The sequence below is a fragment of the Megascapheus bottae genome, chromosome 12 (assembly GCF_031878675.1).
Source record: "Megascapheus bottae isolate mThoBot1 chromosome 12, mThoBot2.hap1, whole genome shotgun sequence".
Classification (NCBI taxonomy): Eukaryota; Metazoa; Chordata; class Mammalia; order Rodentia; family Geomyidae; genus Megascapheus; species Megascapheus bottae.
In genome coordinates this window covers 36,153,117-36,178,436 of record NC_143520.1, presented here as the reverse complement: position 1 = coordinate 36,178,436, position 25,320 = coordinate 36,153,117, and the positions used below count along the sequence as shown (strand labels likewise).

The 25,320-nt window shown below is 34.2% G+C and overlaps 1 protein-coding gene, 1 long non-coding RNA gene and 1 other non-coding gene across 3 annotated transcripts in view; 2 read left to right on the top strand and 1 right to left on the bottom strand.

Annotated features, from left to right (window-relative positions):
• Lrp1b (LDL receptor related protein 1B) overlaps positions 1 to 25,320 on the bottom strand; it is a 1,652,823-nt gene that overhangs the window by 682,211 nt on the left and 945,292 nt on the right. The window contains exons 8-10 of the mRNA XM_090342868.1: positions 8,981 to 9,203; positions 5,059 to 5,230; positions 1,714 to 1,857 (exon numbers count right to left, since the gene is read on the bottom strand). Of these exons, the coding sequence (XP_090198994.1) occupies positions 1,714 to 1,857; positions 5,059 to 5,230; positions 8,981 to 9,203 (539 nt within the window). The remainder of the gene's footprint in view (positions 1 to 1,713; positions 1,858 to 5,058; positions 5,231 to 8,980; positions 9,204 to 25,320) is intronic.
• LOC150056422 (uncharacterized) overlaps positions 1 to 25,320 on the top strand; it is a 131,484-nt gene that overhangs the window by 97,657 nt on the left and 8,507 nt on the right. The window lies entirely within an intron of this gene.
• Positions 5,740 to 5,846, top strand: LOC150056423 (U6 spliceosomal RNA). The gene has a single exon (XR_016537344.1). It is a non-coding gene; the product is annotated as a U6 spliceosomal RNA (small nuclear RNA).

Below are 25,320 nucleotides of genomic sequence, written 5' to 3'. Positions count from 1 at the left end.
GTTCAAATTATTGTTATTATTTTCATTTAACTGTTCTAAACCAAAACACAAAAATGAGTTGTAATAATGGCAAAAAAAAAAACAAAGACCAGAGAGGTACCCTGACCAAAGCAAAATTTGTGGTTATGGAACTGAGACATTCTAATGAACAGGTTTCATAACTTCCAAATCAAGTACAACTGAGCTTTTGCACTATTGTCTCCACCCAGGCCATGAACATGTGCAATCAGTTCTATAAATTGTGCATGAACATAATTATGGCGCTAATAGCTGTGGTATCCACTTTCTAATTCATGGATTCCAGCTACAACCATGTGGTTTTCAAACAACTTATTTCCTTATCTTTGGATAAAGCTAGCTTTTAGCCAGGTTACTTTGACAGTGGTTTGAGAAGAACCAACGGAGAAGCTACTTCTCCAGAATTTCTGATGATTTTGTAAGCACATATTTGCATTTAAATTCATTTTTCCTTAAATTTTATAGAATGATTTGTGTGCTACATTTGTACTTTAAATGGTATCCTCCCATGTGCCTATGCACATGTATAGAAAGAGCCTGAAATGCTGCTGTGGCTTAAGTGGTAGAGCCCTAGTCTTGAGAAAGTTCAAGGACAGTGCCCAGGACCTGAGTTTAAGCCCTGAGAATGGGAAAAAATAATCACAATGCAAACTAAGTGCAACATGCCTATGTCCTATCACAGTTCAGCATCACCATTAAAAAATGGTATATGTGTCTAATCCTAGTTACTCAGGAGGCTGAGATATGAGGAACATAGTTCAAAGCCAACTTAAGTTGCACAAATTTTATTAACCAGAAAAAAAAAACAGAAACAAAAGACAAAAGAAAGCAGAAATGGGAGTGGGTCAATGCCAGCATGGTGGAATGCCAGCTTTGAATAAAAAAGCAAAGTAAGAGGACAAGGACTTGAGTTCATGCCTCTGACGCATATTGAAAGAAATGGTATTTGGGAGACAAAGACCAAAAGTGCCCACAAAGATATCATTTTATCATTGCCATTTGACTATATTGAATTATGAAGGTCCCAAGCAAGTAATTTTGGTTCACATATTAAATTGTAAAGCTTTTTAAAAATATTTAAAGATATTATTTAAAGACTAAATAAACTATTGACATTTCAGAAACAAATATATATCTGACAGATGTGTATTTTATAAAACTCTTCATGAAATTTTTGAAGGGAACTGATGTTTTATTTTATTTTATTATTCTAGGAAATACTGCATTATGAAGTATGTTTCAGTCCCAGTGGTTCTGTGTAAAGGGAAGCCTTGTTATTTGTGAATTTCTGTTGAACCAAATAATTCTAAAAAGAGCATATTGATTGAGGTGAGAGACATCTGGTTAATCAATGAATATAATTCATTGATTCCAAAGCTCTAGTTAAGAAGTTTTAAAAAGAATACTCCTAAAATTATTCCAAAAGCAGAGTCAGCTAAATCTAGTAACACTACAACCTGATCAATTTCCTATACATGTTATTTGAAAAGAAAGCGAGATGGTAGTTTGAGTGGAGGTGGAGGGGGGGTGAAGCAGAAACAACAACTACAACAAAAACACTCTCATAAATAGTTGCAGAAAAATTTCACTTGATTAAATCTCATGCAATTAATGACATTGGTGTTGCTAAGTAATACAAAATATCCTATGCAGAAGTTATAGCTGCCAGAAAAACATTGGATTTTAGCAACATACTTTTACATGACCTGCCATCACTACCGAGATTGAAGCCAGTCCTGCAGCGACAGGTCCGTGTTTTGTAGCTGTTGCTGAGCAGACAGATGTGTGAACATCCCCCTGGAAATCCATATGGATCAGCTTCACATGCATGGCTTCTGACTACAACAAATAATAATAATAAAAAACAGCACATTTTAAATTCTCCAAGGACTAAATATGTGCATCAGCTTGTCAAAACTTTCACAATGTAAGATCAGGGAATCTTTGCAAAATTTATAAGCTCAAGCATTTAGTAGTGTTATCAAATTGGAAAAAAAACAACAGCAGCAACAACAACAAAACAACAGCAATGACAGAGTAAAGGTAGATATTTTTTGAACTCCTCCTAAGGCTATATTAAAAATAATATTCTGTGAAATAAAATGTATGTATATTAATTTAAACTGTTCACAGGCAAATAAAATGAATGTATCAGGATGTTTTGTATCTACATCTTCTATTTATTTAAATTGTATATCACAGGAGGTTAAAGAAAATACATAAAATATTACAGGGAAAAAATTCCACTTTAAGTAGTTAAAACATTTCCTTTTCAACCAGATATCACTGAGCTCCTAAACTGGACGAATTTAAATTAAATCATTTCTTCTAATCTGTTGATAATTAATGCAAAACATACTTTTAAATTTTGAATTCTATGGCCATTTTTGCAAGTGTGTGTCTTTGTCAGTATGTGTGTGTGTTATTAATGTTCTGAAAATGGAATTTTGCACTATGAAATTAAGGAGTAGGAATAGGTTTAAAGAGTGTCTACCTTGAGATGGTATAGAGGTTTGGGTTTCTCCTAACAGAGGATCAAAATAGCTCAAAAGCTATGTACATATGTCCGCACAAGATGAGACTAAGCCAAATAATTTCCAGGATATACAAGGGGTTTATTTTTGTGATTGGTGTTCTTAATGTACCATGTGAAGCTATTTCTTTTATTTTTTCCTTAAGGTTTATTTCATATTGTTGTTGTATCTGACTGTGGTACCTGGTGTGTTGTATATACCTTTATTTGTTTATTTGACAATAAATAAGGGAAAAACAAGGTGAGTGAAAGGGGTGGGGGAAGGGAAAGGGGTAACAATGTTCAAGAAGTAACCTACCCACTACCTGATGAATGTAACTATAACCCTTCTATACAGAACCCCAAGAATAAAAAAAAAATAAATGAGTACATTCTTTGTAAAGACCATCTACATTTAAAAATGAAAAGGAAACAAACAGAACAAAACAAACAGATAACAGGAAAACAAAAGCATGAAGAGAATAAAAGAGTCCTCCACTTCCGCCTTCTCCTCCCTTTCCTCCTTCTCCCCCTCTCCCTCCTCCTCATCTCCCTCCTCTTCTTCTTCTTCTTCTTCTTCTTCTTCTTCTTCTTCTTCTTCTTCTTCTTCTTCTTCTTCTTCTTCTTCCTCTTCCTCTTCCTCTTCCTCTTCTTCTTCCTCTCCTTCTCTTCCCCTTCCCCTTCCCCTCTTTCTCCTTCTCCTCCTTCTCTTTCCTCTTCCTCTTCTTCCTCTTCCTCCTCTTCATCTTCTTTCTCTTCCTCCTCTTCATCTTCTTTCTCTTCTTCCTCCTCCTCCTCCTCCTCCTCCTCCTCCTCCTCCTCCTCCTCCTCCTCTTCCTCCTCCTCTTCCTCCTCCTCCTCCCCCACTTCCTCCTCCTCCTTCTTCTTTTTGTTGTTGTTTGTCAAGGAGCTTTAACTCTGAACATATGCGCTGACCCAGAGCTTTTCAGCTCAAAGCTGGCTAGCCTCTACCACTTAAGCCACAGTGCCGCTTCTGGTTTTCTGATGGTTAATTGTCAATTAGAGATAAATTTCACAGATTTCCATGCCAAGGCTGGCTTTGAACTGTTATTTTCTTCATTTGAATTTCACTTTCATCTGTCTTGACTTTAATTTTTTTATTGCTTTTACAACTACTGTTTTACCACAATTCAAATCTTTCATCCTGATCTACCCATAGTTTACTGTAAGTTCTGCAGTCATATTTATTCTCCAGAAGTATCAGATCATGAGACTACTCTGCCTGATGCTTCCTGAAGATTCTCACCTCATTAAAAGGATAAGTGAAGTCTGAACTGTGGTCCACAGAGCCCTGTTTGTTAAGGTTTATTTCTCCAACTTCATCTCTTATTTCTCCGTCCTATAGTCATTCTGATCCATCTATATAAGCCCCATGGCGACTCTTTTAACATATAAGCATGCTTGTTCCTCATGATCTTTGTGCTTCCCATGCCTATAGACACTCTTACTCCAGAAATAATCAGGTGATATCTTCAAGCAATTAAAGTCTTCACTGACTTTTATGTTTTCAAGAATTTCTCCAGACAAAATAAAATTCTTGCAGCCTGATAGGCCATAAAATCCTTATTTGTTTTATTTTATTTGTATAATACTAACCACTTTCTAAGAAAACACAGAATTTACATAGTTATTTAACATTCTCTTCACTATGGTAAAAATCTCATAAAGTCAAAATAACATTTTGTCTGTTTAATTTTCAGGTATATTTCTAGTACATACTGAATATTCTTAGTACACAGTAGATATCTTTGAATAATTAATAGATAAATTATAGTATCAAGTTCTTGATATGTTTCTCTACGAAATTCAAGACTGAATTTTCTGTAAGCATATTTGTGACAACACATAGCCGTGATTGAATATATATGCATACATGTATAAACATTTAAGCAAATCTGGATCAGTTCTCACTTGCAGTATAAATATAGAAAGATGATTAAAAAATTTCTGGGGTAATTAATTTGCATATTTTACATATATACTGACTGAACCTAAATTGGGCTGTTGAAAATATCAATATACAATTAACAGAATTATTTTGTATTTTTGATTATATTAGAAATACTGCATCTTTATTATGGAAAATTATTTTTACAATGTAATTTGGATATTATGTCAGGAGAACAGAGTGACAATATCAAAACTGCACAAAGATTGCAAGATCACTTGATTTGCCATTTGTCTCTCAAAATAATACCACAAAAAGAAAAAATTCTTAGCATTTGCATTTTCTGTCTACATACATCCCCACTGAAAGCTCCTTCCTGAGTCTAAATCGAATCATCATTTCAATTCTATGGTTGTAGAAATGACTCACTAGGAACAAAACGATTTGTCATTCTGACTTGAGAAAGGAGCTTTCTTCCATTTTATGAAGAGGACATGCACATTTTGCCTTCAAAACAGTGAATTTATTACTCACACTTTAACACCACACAAAAGCACAAGGACTGTATTTTCATTCAATATACGATTATGAAGGTTATGAAGAAAGTCTTAAAGCTTACCCATTGATTGCGTTCTTTTTTGATAGGTTCGAATTCCTCGAGCACTTTCCATTCTAGCTAATGAATGAATATCGGTGCCATTAAAACGATTTATCTTTATGATATTGAAGTTATCTGAATTGGTTGCATATAAATAGTCTTCAAACACACTTATCCCATAAAGATGTCTAATCTATAAAGAAAATTAAATTGAGTATGTTTTTTAATTATGCTACATTCTACCTGAAAGAAAAGCCAATTTTACTTTATTAGTACAGAAATAATCATAGCAATTAAGTAACAAAAATGTTATGACTATTTTTCTCAACGAATTTAACACTATTTTTCCTTTGGTGAAGAAAACAATATATTATTAGATATTATTACTGGCAAATGTCTGAGAAATAATTTTATTGATGTTTCATTAAGAAAATATGCTTGTGTCTACTTTTCAAAGGCTAATAAGAAGAAAAATCTCAAGGATATTTAGCAATATACTATGTCACTCTTATGTACAATTTGGGAAATTTTATTGGCTACTTATTTATATACTTATGGATAAGTAAGCTCTACAGACAAGGTATGCTTATGGAAGAACTCAGCAAAATCAGCTTCGAAAATGTATTATTTAAGATCAAAGTCCATTTTCTTTTATAACTTACATTTAAGTTAATATTTGTTCTGGCTTTAAAATAATATATTGTTCTAGGTTTGGCAGCACATACACTAAAATTGGAATGATACAGAGAAGATTAGCATGGCCCCTGCACAAGGATGACACACAAATTTGTGAAGCATTCCATATTTTTTATCTGGTATAGTGTATATATGCTTATTAGTTTATTTGAAATAGGAAAGGGAAGGGAGAAATCAGGATGAGGGGAGGGGGTGGGGGAGGGAAATGGGCACTAAAACATGAGAAGGGATATCAATGTGTGTGAAGTAATGCACCTTCTACCTGGCAAATATAATTGTATCCCTTCTATTAATTACAGTAAAATATATGATAAAAATAAATCAAATAATATATTAAACAAATATACATACATGTTCATACGCAATGATTGCAAGTGAAACTGAAATGCCATGTTTGTCTCAGCAATCATTAGTGGCAATAGTAGTAGTTTATTTAAGCAGTACTGAGATTTAAATTCAGGGCCTTTCTCTTGCTATTCAATTATTCTACCAGCACAATTTAATTTTCATTTTAAGTAAAGTTCACATATTTTTCATAGATTACCTGGATAGTGATTCTCCTGATCACTTCCTCTTGACCTCTTTTTCTAAATAGCAAGGATCGTATGTGTAGGTCATCATAGTCTATTATACTTAATGGCAAATGGAGCTGATTTCTTTAAGAATAGTGACATATATATATATATATATGTACACATATACACTCTCTATAGAATTAAACTCTCAGCACAACTTTTCTTTGACAAAGGTCCAGTGGAAAGAGATAAACATCTTAAAGTCACAGACAGCTTGCCTTTCTATGTAGATGCAGGACAATAGAGAAGGAAGTGGTGGACAGGATGGAAAATTGACTGTGCTTATTTTCTGATGAAAGGCTATTTGTGAGACTCCTTAGCATTTTTGTTTGCTTTGGGGAGTAGTACTGGAAGTTACACACTGCTTATCATGCTTTACCACTAGAGCCAGACTCAATCCCCTTTAGCTTTCAGTTTATTTTTTGAATCAGGCCTAATATTTATGCTCAAATCAAACTGGATTGCTTCTCTTGTAGGTGGAATATCACTGCATATCACTCCTAGTTATTGTAGATGCATACCACCCCTAGGTATTGACTGAGATATTGACTGATGGATTTTGGTTCAGGTTAGCCTCAATCTATGAGCCTTCTGAACTCTGTTGTCTGAATAGATGCGATATAAAGTGCCATATCTCATCATCTTTCCATATTCTTATTCTTAGTTCATAGTTTTTCTTCTCTAGAGTATGATGGATTTTTCAACTGATTTCCTGTGGCAATACTGATGAGAAATATTTTTTTGTCACTATTTTTAGAGTAACTTTTATATAGTGAAATTTGGAGTTAAGAGAATACAAGGCTGTGTGGCTTGGTCATAAAAGTACTTATACAATAGATTACAAAATTTTAGTTTTCAGCAGAAAAGCTTGACAAATCTATAGTTTAAGCAAAAAAACATTTTATATGATAGATTTCTGCCATATGTAGTTCATTATTCTCTTCCTGATCTTTGCATGTGAGATATGACTAAAAGATTGCCATTTGCATATTATTTTGAGGTTGTGCCTGTTTTTTTATGTCTCTGCTAGTAATGGGAATAAAAAGAATTAACATGGAACATTATTTGTGTTAAAACACAAATGGTCCTTTTCCATAAGTGATCACTAACTACTTCACAGTGAGCGTGTATGTTTACACTGGTTCTGAATGCCATTTCCTCATAGAGGACATTAGTCAGGAAAATAGCCTAATAACCTCATTCTGCTTTGTGTTGTTGTTTGCCAATGATAGCATGCATATGTGGGGCTTTTCTAATGGGAAGTTATGTCTGTGGCAGAATCACATTGTTCTTTATAAATATGGCAATTCATATCTATATACAACTATGCAGCAAGAGACAAAGTAGGCAAATCAAGATGACACAAACTATATTGGCATAGTAAGGAACTAAATTTTGCTCAACATCCTCTTGCTTTTCTTCTGAAAAAGGATCTCTTTTCTATAAAATAAGAATTTTGATGTCTGCCCTGTTAACTACCTCTAACAGTAATGGGAGCACCATAGAGGAATTCATGAACCATTCTCCCTCCAGCACAAGAATATATCCTTCAAAGAATATATCCTGTTGGAAAAGTTAGAGGCAAACTGAATATGGTCAGTGAGTAAGTAAAAGCAGTTAGTGAGATAGAAGGCAAAGAATAATTCCAAACTTCAGAAAATTGAAAAGACATTTTCAAAGTAAATATGGGTAAATCATTTGAATTATTTATGATAACATTCAAAGTTTAATCTTTTAGGTACAACTAAATGTAAAGTTTCCTCATTATCATGTTAGATATAAGAGAAAAAGTGTTTTTGTTTTTGTGGGGCAGTTGAGTGCAAGAGAAAAATAATCTCATTTTTAACACTGTGTAGTTTGTTCTTTCTAACCATTTAGATTTGTGTATATACTGGTTGAGCCAGAAGAAAAACAATCATTCTTCAAGTTGATTGGGAATTATCTTTAAGGGATAATTACTGAACTGACTTGTCCTGTTTCACAAAAGATACAAAGACAATGCACATACTTCAGCTTCATGGACTACAACTCTCACATAACATTAGAATTTGAAGCAAGAGCACTAAGGAATACAGATTATTTCTACATAGAGAGTTTCTTAGGTGTTTAATGATCATTGTTTGCAAAATCATGTGTTTCACTAAGGGAAAACCTAGCACAGGAGGAGATGTGTACTTGGAAACTTTCACAGAATTCTCACTTTAGGAAACACATTTGAATACAGAACTTTTCCCAGCCTGTTAAGTAATCAGGATGTTTCCATGAGCAGGCATTTATATTTGTTAACAAAATATCTTCAATGCACATGGGCAGATAATGGTTCAGTTTCCTGTGAATAAACCATTCAAATTAATAAGTAGGTAATAACATCTGTCCTATTCTAATATGTATCTTTCTTGCTTGTACAGATTTTTGTCTTTTATGTTTATTGTTTGTTTTCAATAGAGGCAGGAGGCAGAGTAATAGCCATCTCCACTATCAGGGAAATATTACAGTATCACTCTTCCAACAATACCATTTCAGATAAATAAATAACTGTATATACAATAGTTTTACAACCATTGCAGATTGCTTTTGTAAGGTATTTACAACAGAGAAAACTTTAGTCTTCTTCACAGTATTATGCTACACTGTATTATCTTAGCTGCATTTTCTAACAAAGTTGTACTTACATGTCTGCCTTGAATGATTGTATGTCTGTTTTTTCCTTCATAGTCAACTACTCCCACAAAGTCCAAGTAAAGATCCACCCAGTAAACCAATTTGTTGACTAGGTCTAGTGCCAGTGCAGCTGGCTGCTCTGTCTTGGAATCAATTATCCTTGTTCTGTTCATCCCATCCGTGTCACATCTTTCCACTTTGGCCACATTCCCGTAGTCAGTAAAGAAAAGTTTTCTGTTGAAAGAAAACTAAATGTTAAACTGAAGGGAAGAAAAAAGTATATTTGATGGAGCCATCTGTAACAAACAGAACTTTTCTTTCTAATTTATTTCAGTGGTTACATCTGTTAGCCTCCCATAACCATTTCCATATACTATCACTCATAAACAGAGAAATCTGCTAATGAATATTGTAGGGCATAAGGGAGCAGGTTAACCAACAACTGTAAAATTTCTTCAGAGCGAATGACTGTGGTGCATTTAGTTTATATTAGGAAGAATATTGCTCTAAGCCTCAAGGTGGGAATGTATACCTACTGCAATGTGTGAAAGCTTCAGTAGTCAGCCAATCCAACAGGCCAGGGCACAGGAGCTATCAGGCTGTATTTCCAACCTGCTTTCCAAATAGACTGGTAATATTGTGTCTCTAATAAAAGATATTTTGTGGCACTCAGAGATTCTGTGACTAGTAGAGAATTGAAAACCTAGAAAGGAATTAATCCGATTGAGAAACAAAGGTGTTATTTTTTGCACTGAGGATAAAACATAATCTCTTGCTCAGACTTATCTCTAATGATCCTACTTATTCCCAAATCAGAAAATTTTTCATAAGGGAATAATAATCTTTATCCTCATTTTTTTCACTGTTGTCTGAAAAAAATACTGAGGGAAAAAAATTCCTAAACTCTGAGACAGTTAAGTCCTTTTATGATGCAGTAAGAGTGTCTGTCAAAGGTGTAAAAGCAGTGTCTAAATTTGATTAGAATTGACAGAGTTTAGTAAACACCAATCAATTTCAATTACTCTGGTAATAGTTAACAAGATTGCCATCATGAGACTAAATTACATTTGTAAATAGAGGATCATCTTGCCTTGAATTAAACACAATCTGAAGGTAATCCAATTTAAAGTGACTGACCAATATTGAAATAATCTAGAACATAAGATATTTGATTTTATAAAATTAGAGAATTATTTTTCATTTATTTTTTCTCAACATTTTTGCATTATCAAACAGAATGAGCCTAAAAAGTATTATTGAAATTTTATATTGGAGCTGTTTCTGCTTAAGAGACTAATTCTTAAACATTAATTAGCACTGTTATGTGATAACACAGATCAGTTTTTACTAAATAAATATTTTTCAAAAGAACAATTTATCTCAATAAGCTAAACATTATTTTTAAGGTACAGTCTATTCTGTTAAACTGCATTCATTATTAGTAAGCAGTAAATAAGCCGACTTAAGTGATGCAATGCTCTATTGTCTTGATAAACTCTATTTTGCTCACTCCTTTTCAATAGTCCACCCCTTTCTTTCTCTATATTCCTTAGTTATGAGAGAAATTTGTTCATATCTATTTGTATTAAATTTTCTGTTAGGAATATAGAAACATGATAGAACAGGATGGTGTCTCAAATTTAATCCTAGCTACTCAGAATGTTTAGATCTGAGGATCACACTTCAAAGCCAGACTAGGCAGAAAAGTCCAAGAGATTTTTATGTCCAACTAACCAGCAAACTGCCAGCAATGGAGATGTGTCTTAAATAGTAGAGCATCAGCCTTGAGTGAAAAATCAAGCAAGAGTACAAGGCTTTCAATGAAGCTCCAATATCAATACACACACACACACACACACACACACACACACACACACACACACGAATAAATAAACAGAAAGAAGGAAAGAGAGTTCAGCTTCTGCCATTCTTGTTACAAAAGGCTTTCCTTCTCATCCTTCTCTTCCACTGCCATAATGTCTCTCTTTTACTATTTTCCTTTTTAATCATTTCATTTTACAGAAATGAAATTAAGATGGTGACATTGTATATAATTGGACTTTAGATTGAGAATTGGAGAGGATGGTACAGGATCTATAACACTTCGTATTAGAAGCTATATAGAGATTCTGTGCAGATGAGACATTGTATAGCTTTGTAAAAAGCTAGTGATGTACACGTTCTACATGGTTTTAGAAGGAAAATTTAGTCTGGAGACAGCCTCCCCTAATCTTATCTTGAGAAAGACTTATTAGATATGATTTCCAATAAACAAAGAGAAGAGAATCATGTCAAGATATAATGCATAGAGTCATGCTGTTGGGGAAAAAAGGACCAAAGAAAATCATGCTATAGTTAACATCCTTTAATTGATGCCAAAAAGAGAAAGGTTTCAGAAGAAAAGATTCAATCAAATAGTTTTCTCAACCATTTCACAAAGCGAAAATACAAACATTTTAACATTTTAAAGAAATATCACTGAATTCATTTTTATAAAATTATGAGTAATTTTTGATGCTTCTAGTTTTGATATTGGTTACTGAGGATGAATGAATAAGGCAATGATGAAGAGCAAATATAAATCACTCCTGAATTTTTTCAGGGATGAGTCTGGTGATTTAGTTATATATTCAAATATGTGATACAATTGGCTCCAGTAACTCTCTCTGATTAAATTTCAGCCATATATAAAACAAAAACATATGTAGGTATATGAATATTTGACCAAAATTTTCCTTTCGGTTAAAGTATGATGTCCAGATAAAGAAAACAACAAAAAGAAAAAGAAAAATAATCCAAGATGGTTTTGAATATATGAAGCAGCATGTGAGTATACTGAGCTAGAAGAAACCATAATGAATTCACTGCAGCACATAGATTTTTATACCAAATTGTTTTTCACTGATTGCAGAATACTGTCTATGGTAAGCTCGACTCATTTTTATTTGAAATGCAAGAAATTGGAGTGTTTTTAAGGATAATGACATCATGGACATAAAGTTGCAATAAATATCTATTATCACATGATTATGTACTTTTCCATGTGGCTTATTTTCATTTGTGTTTCATTTTGCTTTAAAATTTCCTGTTACAGTGAACAGATTTAATCCCAAGATATTCTTTAATTAAGAAACCAAGGCTAAAGTGGTTTATGCCTATAATCCTAGTTACTCAGGAGGTTGAGATCTTAAGATAGCATTCAAAACCAATGCCAGCTTGAGCAAGAACGTCCATGAAATTCTTATTGCCAATTAATCTCCAAAGTCCATAAATAGAACTGTGGCTAAAGTGGTAGAGCACTACTTATAGAAAAAAACTCAGGACAGGGGCCAGAATTCAGGACCAACACACAAACACACACACATACACACACACACACACACACATACACACACACACACACACACACACACACACACACCCTCTGTCATAACTAATAAACACATGCTAAAATTGAAAAATCACTTTTACATGAAATAGTTAAATCTTAGAAAAAGTAAACAACATTCTAAGCATTTCATTAATTTATAGATTCTTATGATTATCCTGTGACACAGAAGTAACAGATTATTTCTCATTTACTGGTGAAAGAAATTCAAATTCTACGGGGTGATCCATTACTAGAGTATAATATGAATGGCAGAACTCAATATTTCAATATTTTGAAAATAATTCACACTTGTAGAAAAGTTGAAAAACAATAGAATACCCTGTACTTTGTATTTTCTAATTGTTCCTATTTTATCTGAACAGGTATTTGATGTACTCACTAAGCTGTTTGAGAAGAAACTGTAGAGTTTCAAAATATTTGTAAAGCCAAATATTTCTTCTTGCATCTCCTAAGGGCAAGGACATTCTATTACACAATCATGATACATCTACTGTAATCAAGAATAATTAAAGAATTTATATTGGATATAGTTCTAACTTGTTTTGCCTACTGACCAATAATGTTTCTGAAGTAATTGTGTTATTGTTCAAAATGTAGTTCATGGGCCAGGAGTTTGGCCTCGTGGTAGCGTGCTTGCCTAGCATGCACGAAGACCCAGGTTCGATTCCTTGGTACCATATATGTAGAAAAAAGCTGGAAATGGTGCTGAGGCTCAAGTGGTAGAGCTCTAGCATTGAGGAAAATCCAAGGACAGTGCTCAGGCCCTGAGCTCAAGCCCAGGACTGACAAAAAAATAAATGTAGTTCAGCATTATACCATGCATTTAATACTATTCTCTCTAGATTTTTATTTTTAGCCTTTCTTTGTGGAAGTTAACATTTCTACGCAGTAGGTATAAGTTGCATATAAGAATATCTGAATTTTGGTTTACCCCACATGCTTATGATTTGACCATGCAATGCCTTTTTAAACTGAAATGCTTTTACCCTCTATTACTGTAGGGCTTTGAGCTGAGAAACAGTGGGAAACTTATAGTCAACTGTGGAAGTCCTATTAAAGAGAGCACAGTAGGTGGTTGGAGATTTGTTGAATATTTATTTCTTAATCTCTATGGTCCTCAGTCTTCTTTATATCACACCTCCCACCAGGAGCTAAATGACTTGTACAGACCATGTTTCAGCACAGCCCTCGACCTGTGAAACGCATAGTGTTTTGTGGAAACTACTTTTAATTCTGCCCTGTGTATTGTTTTTCACTTTGGCACTTCTATTAAGTCTTCTTAATCTGTGTTAGCATTAACTTTTTATTACAAAGTAAAGAGGCAATTACAGTGAGATTTCTGTCCTCTTGTTCTAAGCCTATTTTTGAATGGCATTCAATTCAATTTTAACTAACATAAACATTAAAAGGAAACAGCTATTATTTTTTACTCTAAGAAGTTAGCAAGTCACCAAAGAAAGACTTTTTTCAATTTTTCAGTTATTCATTCAGTAATTCTTATAATTCTGCCTTGCTACTAAATAGTTATCATTTTGGATTCATTATCACATCATATGTAGGAAATTGATTTAAAAATTTTAATGACTTGAAATATAAATCAAAAGTCACAGAGGGAACATTCACAGAAACTGAGCACTCTTTGCAGAGTTGTCACTCCAGCCATCTCTATTTTCTACAGGAAAGTCATTACTAAACATAATGATATCTTAAAACCTGCTAAAAGTAAGAGTTACCACCTGTAATCCTAGCTATTCAGGAGGCTGAGATGTGAGGATTTATTAGAAGCCAGCCTGTGAGAAGCTTATTTCCAATAATCACCAGAAAGTTAGAAGTGGACGTATGGCTCAAAGTGGTAGAGCACTATCCTTAAATAAAAAAAGCTCAGAGACAGGGCCCAGGCCTTGATTTGAAGCTCCATGACCAACAGAAAGAGGAAGGAGTGGGGGGGGGGTAGGAGGAATAGGAGGAGGAGGAGAGGAGGAGGAAAGAGAGAAGGCAGAAGTGGAGGAAGAGGAGGGGCTTACTTTTTATGTCTTTATTTATTTATTTATTTTTTGCCAGTCCCTTGGTTGTTCTCAAGGCCAGAGCTCTACCACTTGCGCATCAGCACCACTTCCGTCTTTTTTCTTTGTGGTACTGAGGAATCGAACTCGGGTCTTCGTGCATGGTAGGTAAGCACTCTACCACTAGACTAAATTCCCTGCAGGAGCTTACTTTTTACTGTTGTGTTAATTTATAGTCCAAAGACATAGAATTTACATACATCAAAAACATGTACATGTCCTCCAGTTGCATAGTCATCTATGTTTTTCTCATATAACATAAAAATAAATCTAGTCAGGTGCCTGTGGCTTATGCCTTTATCTCTACTCAGGAGCTGATATCCAAAAATTTCAGTTCAAAGCCTCCCAGGAAAATTAACCACCAAAACCAAAAAACAACAATCAGATCAAAAATTTAAAAAGCAGATAAAGAATAAGCTGGAATTAGAACTCTGGCTCAAATGGTAGTGTCAGCCTTGAGTAAAATACTCAAGGACAGCACCTAATATATGAATTCAAGCCTTAAGAAAGCACACACATAAAATGGGTGTGAACACACAGACACACACACACAGGCACACATTAATTAATTAATTAAAAATGGAACTATTTAGAAATTTTCAAAATTATATATTTTATTACTCATTTTATTTTTTGAAAAATGAAGGTATATCAAAAAGTACCCGTTGAAGAGAAAATGAGATACAAAACTATTGCCTGTATAGGGTCAGATTTAACTATGGATATAATTTTGATATTCTTATGACCCTGAAATTCTAACTCCTGAAAGAATTTATCCTATAGAAAACAATTTCACACTAAAGCTATAAGCACAAACATATGCACTATAACATTGTGTATCATAGCCAAGATATGGAATCATATCATGAACAAATGGATCAAGAACATGTGTATGTATATACACAATGGAAATCCTCCCTTCTATCAGAAAGAATGATGTCAGTTGGCTCTGGTGTCTCACACCTGTAATCCTACCTACGCAGGAGACTGAGATCAAAGACAACCTGTGCAAAAGACTGAGACATTTTTTTTTTATTGTTGTGTCTTTCTTTCATTCTTTTTCCCTTCTTTCCTTTCTTCCTTCCTTCCTTCCTTTGTAATGAGTTTCTTCTCAAATATTGTTACCTGTTCCCACGTTTTCTCCCACTTTCCCTCCCTACTAATCTCTAACTCTACTTCCTACCCCCTCCAGTTTATAATGTTCACTTCCAACATATCGTTTATGAGTATCTCCATTGCATTGGTTCACCCTTTGTCCGTTGTCCAAACATTCTGTTGTTCTCCGTCTCTTACCCAAAGCAAATAAATGTATATACAATACACAGGGTACCAAAATCAGATCAGAAACTCTTTTTTTCATATATTTTATTATAATTAATAGAAGGGTTACATTATATTTGCCAGATAGAAGGTGCATTAATTCACATACATTGATACCCTTTCTCATGTCTGAGTAGTTAGGATTACAGACATGAGACACCATGCGGCTTGTTTTCTGTATGTTTTTTTCTTTTATGTAAGTTTATCTGTTAGGAGGAGGCTTAAGGTAAGGACACAAATGGTACACAAGATGAGCAAATGATGCCATGAAATTTACTAGACACTAGATGTTTTTGCCTAATGGTAGAGAATGCTTATCATGCAAGACCCAGGTTCAATTCTGTGGTACATACGTAGAAAAAGCAGGAAGTGTGCTATGGCTCACATAGTTCTTTTTTTTTCTTTATTTACTTCTTTCGCTATTGTTGGGGTGATGTACAGAGAGGTTTCAGTTACATTTATCAAGAAGTGGATACATTATTTTTTGAACATGCTTATCCCTTCCCATATTTTTTTCCTACTTTCCCTCCCCCCACTGCCTCCCAGTCATCTTTTTTCCCCTTACCTTCCCATTTTCAAATACACAAATAAATGTATATACAATATACCAGGTGCCAAAGTCAGATACAGTAACAACATGAGATAAACCTTAAGGGGAAAAGTGAAAAAGAAATAGCTTCATATAACACATTAAGAATAACCACCACAAACATTGCCTTGAGAAAGCGCTCATGCCCTGACTTCACCACCCATGACTGGCAAAAAGAAAGAAAGAAAGAAAGAAAGAAAGAAAGAAAGAAAGAAAGAAAGAAAGAAAGAAAGAAAGAAAGAAAGAAAGAAGGAAGGAAGGAAGGAAGGAAGGAAGGAAGGAAGGAAGGAAGGAAGGAAGGAAGGAAGGAAAGGAAGGAAGGAAGAAGGGAGGGAGGGAGGGAGGGAGGGAGGGAGGGAGGGAAGGAAGGAAGGAAGGAAGGAAGGAAGGAAGGAAGGAAGGAAGAAAGAAAGAAAGAAAGAAAGAAAGAAAGAAAGAAAGAAAGAGCAAGCAAGCAAGCATTATGTTGAAAATGTGTGTGTGGAGGTTGGGAGAGAAAAACTGGGAGAAATTGAGGTAAAAGTGACATCACATTCACAATGATTATAAAAAAGGAAAAAAGGGTATCAATGTATGTGAAGTAATGCACCTTTTAATGTAACCCTTCTATTAATCACAATAAAAATATATGGAAAAAGAAAAAATACAAAACAGAAATTCCTCCATGTTTAAAAATCACATATGAATACTAATAACTGTATGTCATTCTACTTCAGATAAATTTAAATACATATTTCCTTACATTGATAAATTCATCACGTATTATTTTTGTAATTTCAATTTAGTATTACTAAATCACAAGAATTGTAATACAAATTGATATTTTCTTCCTCTCTACATACAAATTTGAACAAAAAGGCAATTTCCCACAATATGTGGATTAATTAAAGTTTATTCAAAATTAAACTAAGAATATTAAATATTTATTTTTGAGATTCTAAAATGCAATTGCAAATCTGAAAATATAATGAGTATTTCACCTAACAGGTTTAAGTTAAAATTATATTAGCACCTGCTACTTAAGACCTGTGGATAATAAACAATTAAAGCATTTCCTCAATCTCAGGAAAATTGTTAAAGACAGTTACTTATTGATTTTTACTTACACTTTTCACTTTTGTTGTTGAAAAGTCTCTCTTTTTCTTAGTTTTGGTTTATACATGAACACACAGAAATTAAGCTTGGCATGCAGTCACCCACTTTCAGCTAGCTGTTTTATAGTCTGGAAACATCCCACTAACGATTGTTCAGGTGGTGTTCATGTACTGGCTATGTCAGGCAGTATAAAGACCAATCAAACATCCTCATTTGCCTAATCTACCCCGCTGAGTTAGCATTTCTGACAGCAGCAGCCTTATGTGGAGTAGTATAATGCTATTCCGGCCTTCATTCTTTTTAGTTAGATCATAATTAACATGTGGCACAAGTCAAGTCCTAGGCTTTTCTCAGTCACTAAGAATTTCTGTTTCAATAATCCATACTGATAGTTATACAACTCCAGTGGTAGAGAGGTATACTGAATAGGTAAGGGAAACTGGCAGAGTGGTGATTACAGAAAGAATGTAGAAGTCTGTATGCAAAAAGTATGAAGCTTTGAGACAGAGAGGAGGAAAGAAAAAGTTGTAAGTTTATCATCTTTTAATAAGGAGTTCTTCTGGCCTATAGGAGTCTATCTTGACTTCCTTGGCATGGGAGCTCAGGAGATCACCACTATCCTTCAGAAAAATTTCTATTTACTTTCAGTAGGTTTAGCAGGTTTTGGTACTAGGAAGTCAAAAATTACATGACTCATTTAATGTATTATGTAATGTTGTGTTGAACATTAAAAGTTCAGCAAATAAGAGAAAAATCGTGTAAAGATTTTGACCAAAAATCCATCAGGAAACTTTAGAAAATATTATATATTAAATGTCATCAAAGAAATTACATTTGTATTAAAATGTAATCTTCATATTACTGTTTTGGCCCCAAGTCACTCAGAAAAAACAATTTTAACAAGAAAAAATATATATCTTAACTCTTTTGTTAGCTGCCCATACAATCATACTATCAATAATGAATGGCAATTATTATATATGCATCAGCCAATGACTGGTAACTCATGTCTATATTCATAGCCACTCAGCAGGCTGAGATCTGAGGATCATACTTCTAAGTCAGTTTGGGCAGGAAAGTCTGTTAGACTCTAATCACAAAGTAATCATCTAAAAACTGGAAGTCAAGCTATGGCTCAGAGTGGTAGAGTGCTGGCCTTGAGTAAAAAATCTCCGGGATAGCACCAGTCTTAAGTTCAAACCCAAGACCTGCAACAACAACAACAACAACAACAACAAATTCATTTCTCATCCTTCAAACCAGATTTCCAATTGTCTTTCCCCAGCCCACACTGATTTAATTTTTCCTCAAATTCAAATATATCCAATCCAAATTTTTGCTTTACTCCAAAATGGCTTCTAATTTATCTATTCTTTGTAAATAAAAGGTGAATTAGAAGCCAAATTGGGGTGAAGTAAGAATTCAGACAAATTTTGCTTTTGGATTTGAAGGAATTAGAAATAAGCCTTTAAGGCTAATCTTTTTATTAGCTTTTCTTTCACATAATAAGAGGGCCTCAAATTAATCCTTAAAGAAATGGAAACAATATGGTGACATAGATTCTGTTATTCAGGGTATTTTTTTTCTTTCCTATCATTGCTCCATATGTATTTTAACAGTGTTTAAAATTGGGACACAGCTGCGGAGTAGGAGGTTGCTCAGTCAATCCCTTCTTTTGCCTGAGGGTGGAGTATAGGCTGTGTTAGTGGGAAAATGATAGTAGAGATTGATTCCTGTGTTCTCTCTATTTTACCTTCCCACACTCCCCTTTCTAGAGTTTTACTTACATAATTCTTTCTATTACCCTGAGCTACACTTTGTTGCAGCTGCCAAATCTGACTGCCTTAAAGATAATGTTACTCTGGCCAACCAGTTCTTAAAATGTAATTGAAAACTTAAAAATCCCTTTGTCAAAAACAGTTTGAGAACTTACTTTTTCTCTCACTTGTAAATCCTGCCAAAATGTGTGACAGTCTCAGAAAGTCCCACTGTCCCCTCAAAGTTTTTCAGAATCTTAACAGTATCTAGTGTTACAGCTGGGTACTTGTGCTTTGTGTCTCGTGCCTACAACTACTACAACTACTCTATTTACACAGAGGACTAAAATCTGAAGATTTATCTTTAGAAGACAACCCAAGGAAGAAAGTCCATAGACTCTTATTTCCAATAAACTAAACAATAACAACAGCAACAAAACTGTTCTGTTACTTATCTCAGATTAGCCAAAGAGCACTTTATGCCTCATGGTCAATACATCCATCCCTTTTGCCACTGTGTTGATGTTCTTGGAAACCACTGTTAAAGATAAATGTTCCATCTACCTCCTTGCTTTTCTGAAAATTAACACTTGCTGAGGTCAAGTTTTCCCAATAGCATCATAAACCCAGCCTCTGTCAGTGAGTAACAAGGCTGAGGTGGAAAATCAGAGAGCTCCTCCATAACAAATTCAATATATTACTGTCATCCTGTAAAAATCACTGACAGTACAACAATGACAACTCATCCCTAAAGAGTCATCCAGAAACTTCAGGTTCTTATTGTTCATTATTATTTTTTAATGTCACCCTTAGCTTTTGTCTTGTTGACCACTCTAAACCAGGGAAGTCAGCCTTCTGATATCTGCAGAATAACTGATCCAAAGTTAGTACTTTGTTTTTTTTTTTTAAATTCTTCTGTACCTGCAGTGTTTTGTTTTATTTATTTATTTATTATTTTTTGTTTCTATAACATTCCAATGTTATTTGTCATACCCCACCCCACTAAAGAAAATGTCTTCCTCCTTTATGAGTATACTACAGCTCATCTTCATATCTATCTGTCTCAGGTAGTCTCAGGACCTTGTCCACATCAATTCTGTTTAGCTTCTCCCCATTAGCCAGCCTGAAGTGTTTATCATTTCTTTTTCAGTATATCCAGCATAATATTCTATTCTCATGCATTCTATATTACCTTTATCCACTGTAGAAGGAGGATCTCTCCTCTTCTTGTCTAGGGAAGTTTGGGCATGACAAAAGGCAATCTATTTGTCTTCATAAATCTTAGACAACATGCATCTACATCCAGTTCAACACTCTTACACTTGGAAAGAGATTTTATCCCTTCTATTTACACACACTTATAGTGATGAAAATACCAGGCTTCAATAATTCATCCCACTTTCTTCTGTGACTTCAGTTTCTCTTTCTTCTGAAACTGACATTCAGCAAATAAATTTGTGTTATTATTTAGCAGTTTCTTTTGAGATCACCCTCCTTTTTCCAGCTCTTCTCTTCATTTACACCTAAAAGTCATGCAAACTGACTACATCTTTACTTTAACTACTCTTCAGAGATAAGAAGTAATTAAAGGAAACTATGGAGTAAATAAAGCCTAGTGATTTATTTTCAAATCCTGTGTAAATTGTCAGTTTTTTAAGGAGGTTAAAACAATTGACTTTTCACAGTCTCATTTTGCTGACCTTTCTGGAATCAGCAAGTTAATCACTTCCTCATTTTTAGCATGTTCTTTACTTACCACACTGAAAGCCAACTTTTATTATTTAATCTGTATTTTTTATGTATCTGGTATTTCCAGATTCACTCTTGATATTTCTGGGTTCTCTCATGGACAGTCTTGGAAGTGGCCACGGTAATCATTAGTACAACTATGAAAGTATGATCCATTCAGTGTGCATTGCCAAATCTGTCTTTAAAATATAATTCAAACCTACCTGCATCTCTGTTATTCATTTAAAAACCATGTTTCCATCACTGTTTGATCTTGTTATGAATTAGATAAAGGTCCCAGAAAGCTCATAGGTTAGAAGTCTGACCCCTGATGTAAAGGACTTAGTCGTGGAGGTGATGGGCTTTTGTGAGATGGGTATTATGGGAGGAGATTAGTTCATTGGGGGTAAGTCTTTGAAGGGGGATGTGAAACTCTAGTCTCTTTTCTCCTCTCCTCTCTTCTCCTCTCCTCTCCTCTTCTCTCTTCTCCTTTCACCTCTGCCTCTCTCTTTCTCTGTCTCTGTATCTCTCTCTCTCTGTTTCTCTGTACCAGCCCCCATGCTGTGTTTTATTCCCAGTTACCAAGCTTAGCTTGCTGCACTACATGCTCACCACTATGATAATCTGCCTTGCAATAGATCTCAATATCATGGAAGTAACTAACCATGGACTGAAACCTCTGGATTTTGAGCCAAATCGTAGAAATAACATCTGTTATACTAACAATGTTAATTAACATCTTTGTCCTCTAGTTTCTCAAGTCATTCTTATAATAAAATGCATTCTATTAAAATAAAAATTATATTATATAGTATTACAGCACACTACAGCTGCTATAAACTATCAGCATAAAATGTCAATACCAGTGGTGAACACAATCATGTTTATGACAATCTTCCTGCTTTGTCTAGTGATACTTCTTTGGCCATCTACTGGTGTGTGTGTGTGTGTGTGTGTGTGTGTGTGTGTGTGTGTGTGTGTGTGTGTGTCTGGTGTCCTGAGGCTTGGACCTGGGGCCTCATACTATTATTGGCTATTATACTCAAGAACAGCACTATACCAGTGAGGCACAACTCTACTTCTGGTTCATTGCTGTTTAACTATCACTCAGATTTCTCAGCCATGTCTGGCTTTGAAGTACAATCCTCAAACCTCAGCCTCCATATAGCTAGAGCTACAGCCAGAGTCATCAGTGCCCAGTCAATATCTCTAATACCATGACTATCTTTTGATTTCTTAAAAAAATCTAAGCATGTTCCTTTTTTCTGCATTTCATATATTCTATACTTCAGCTTGAAATTTTTTTTCTGCCTTGCTGTTTTGACCGTGGCTTCAGTTAGCAACATATATGCCGATTTATGTGAAAGGCTTTTTCTCTTTCCCCAATATTAATTAGGTTGGCATAATTTTCAGACATTTTATAACAACTATATTTTACTTGTAAAAGATAGATAAGTACATGATTAAACATACATTATTGTGCATTTAAATCTATAAAAACTGTAAACTCTACAATGACAGTGTATATATAATATATATGTGGATAAACAGATACAGTCATATATATGTGTGTATACATAGACAGATATGGTTTTTAGTGAACCATGGAATGACAGCCTCATATTGAACTAATAATTCCTAGGGCTGACAAAATTGTATAAAAACAGGAAACATACTAATACCATTGTTTCCTAGAGAATGAATTTTTCTTCATTATCCAACCTACTTCACTGGGATTCTACTTTTGGTTTATAGGTCTCCTTAGAGAATTGTCAGGTTTCAGTGAACTAGTACATAGTTAGATTTTGGTTCTCTTCTCTCTGTCTGGTCAATTTTCACTTTGCATGACACAGTGTCTGTATTTAGCTCATTTACCTACAGATAGGAAACTTCTACCTCAAAGTAATTTAGATAATCTAATTGTTGAATGTAGGAAATTTTGGCTTCATTATTACATTCAAGTAGAATATTTATGTAAGCAATTTATTTTAGGAATATAATGTAGTCTCCACTAAGAAGAGTTGACTGGATATGTTGGACAGTTAGAGAAATCCTAACTTGCAATTATACCATGATGTATAAAGGTAAAAAAGGAGGACTCAAAAAATATTTGGGGGATTTTGTGAACATAACTTGCTAATTTATTAGTTACGTGGAAACAAGAGAATATACAAAGCAAAATTTCAGAATATTAATTTCCTTAAATATGTTTATGTGTTTGTAGCATTAACGTTCAATCAGGATTTTTCTTTACATGCTAGGCAAGTGAACCATGTAATTATATCATCAGCCCTTAAATATATATTTCTTTAATTTATTTTGACTTCAATTTTTTTCTCTGAAAACTTACCTACCTTATAAGTTACTAAGATTTCAATCCATTTTCTTCACAAAATGAAATTTCCAGTTTGCACACATGCTTTTCCAAGACCAAAGGCATTGCTATTATAGAACCCCAGGGGTTGGTTGCAGCATGCTAGCATTCAAAATCTCACGCTAGATTTTCTTGATTCATGTGGAACAGTAAAACATTTGATGAAATATATTGGAAGTCAAAAGTTAGTGTTTGAGATATGCAGAGGTATAACCTAATTTTCACACTTAAGGAGGTCTTGTTGGTTTTTAAAGATATTTTTTTCTAAACTTAAAAGCACAGGTGTGTATCTCAGAAGTAACTAAGGTAAGCTCCAATAAAGTCTTGGACTGAACAACTCTAGTTTGCTGATATGATAATTACAAGTTAGCTGAATTGTCAGTTTCTATTTTAATTCTTTCTAAATGGAAGAAAACAATTTGCAGCAAAATGAAGCTTTAATGATGGCACTGCTTCATGCAAATTATCATTGCTTATACTTGTGTACACTGTATTTTCTGTGGGAATTCAATGTATAATAATATTTAGGTGATGATGAATCTTGTTAGTTTATACATGGAAATACATTTAACGTGGTTTTTTTTCCCTTTTCATGAGGAAAATAACCAAAGTTCCAAATCATTACCCATTTCATTACGATTTTAGCTAAATTTTTAGATTTAATTTTAAGTAGAAACATGGTGTCAAGTTCAGGTTCAGTTTGGACAATATGAAAGAGGTTGTGAAGGGAAACATTGCTCATTTATTTAACAAAAACAGGCATTTTGATAATCATCAGTCACATCAGGGTCAGGGTCTGCTACCCTGTAGGAATTTGAGAAATTCTATCAAGAAATGACTTTATTTGGCTGCATTTATACAAATTTCTGTAAACACTTATTATTATGGGTATATTTTTCAATAAGAAGTGAAATAACATTATATAGATATAGATATAGATATCCATGTCCTAAAAATGTTTTTGAAATATGACTCATGTAGTCATTGTGAGGAGAACTTTGAAAGTACCAAATAAAATCAAATATTCATTTGCCTCTAGAACCAGCAAACATGGTTTTCATGCAGTTATTTTGAGGATAATTTTTTCCAAATAATAATACATGACTGAATTATCTACTGTAACAACATCAATATCATGAAATAGTGAAAACATTTTAAATCAGTCCTCCATCCCCTTTGCCTTTGTTTTCTCCTTTCTAGAAAATGGAAATTTAATCTCTAATAATACACTTGGAAAATTTCTATTCTCTGCCATATTACTGCAGAGCAGATTTAGAAGGAAGACAAAGACCCTGCGGCTCATACTTATAATCATTGCTAATCAGTGAACTGAGATCTTAGGATGACAGTTTTGAGCCAGCCCAGGCAGAAAAGTCTATGAGACTTTTATGGCCAATAAACTAATTCCATAAAAGCCAGAAGTGGCTGCTTCTCAAGTATTAGGATACTAGCCTGGTACAAAAGAAGCACAGGAACAGTACAGGGCGCTGTGGCTCACACCTGTAATCCTAGCTACTCAGGAGGCTGAGATCTAAAGATCACGGTTAAAAGCCAGCCAGGCATGAAAATACGTGATACTCTTGCCTTCAATTAACCACTAGGAAAACTGGAAGTGGCACTATGGCAAGAAGGGTAGGACTGTCGCCTTGAGCTGAAGAGCTCAGGGACAACGCCCAGGCCGGGTGCAGGGCGGTAGTCTTTAGTCTTAAGTTGAAGATGTCAGGGACAATGCCCAGTAAACACTGAATATTTTGAAAGTTTAATATGAATTAAAACTCCATTATTCAATGAGATGAGGTTCTCAGTAACAGATAGCACAGGCTGATATGGAGCCACGATCCTCCCCAATGGCACCCACATAGCTGATACTGTGTGCTTGAGCTAGTTTACCCAGCTAAACCAAACATCTTTATTCTTCCAATTATGCAAAAAATCTATCATTTATGATGACAGAATAGCATTTACACATAGTATTTTATATTTATAGCCAGTTGTCACTACACGATATGTTTTCTATTGGAAAAAACAAAGGAA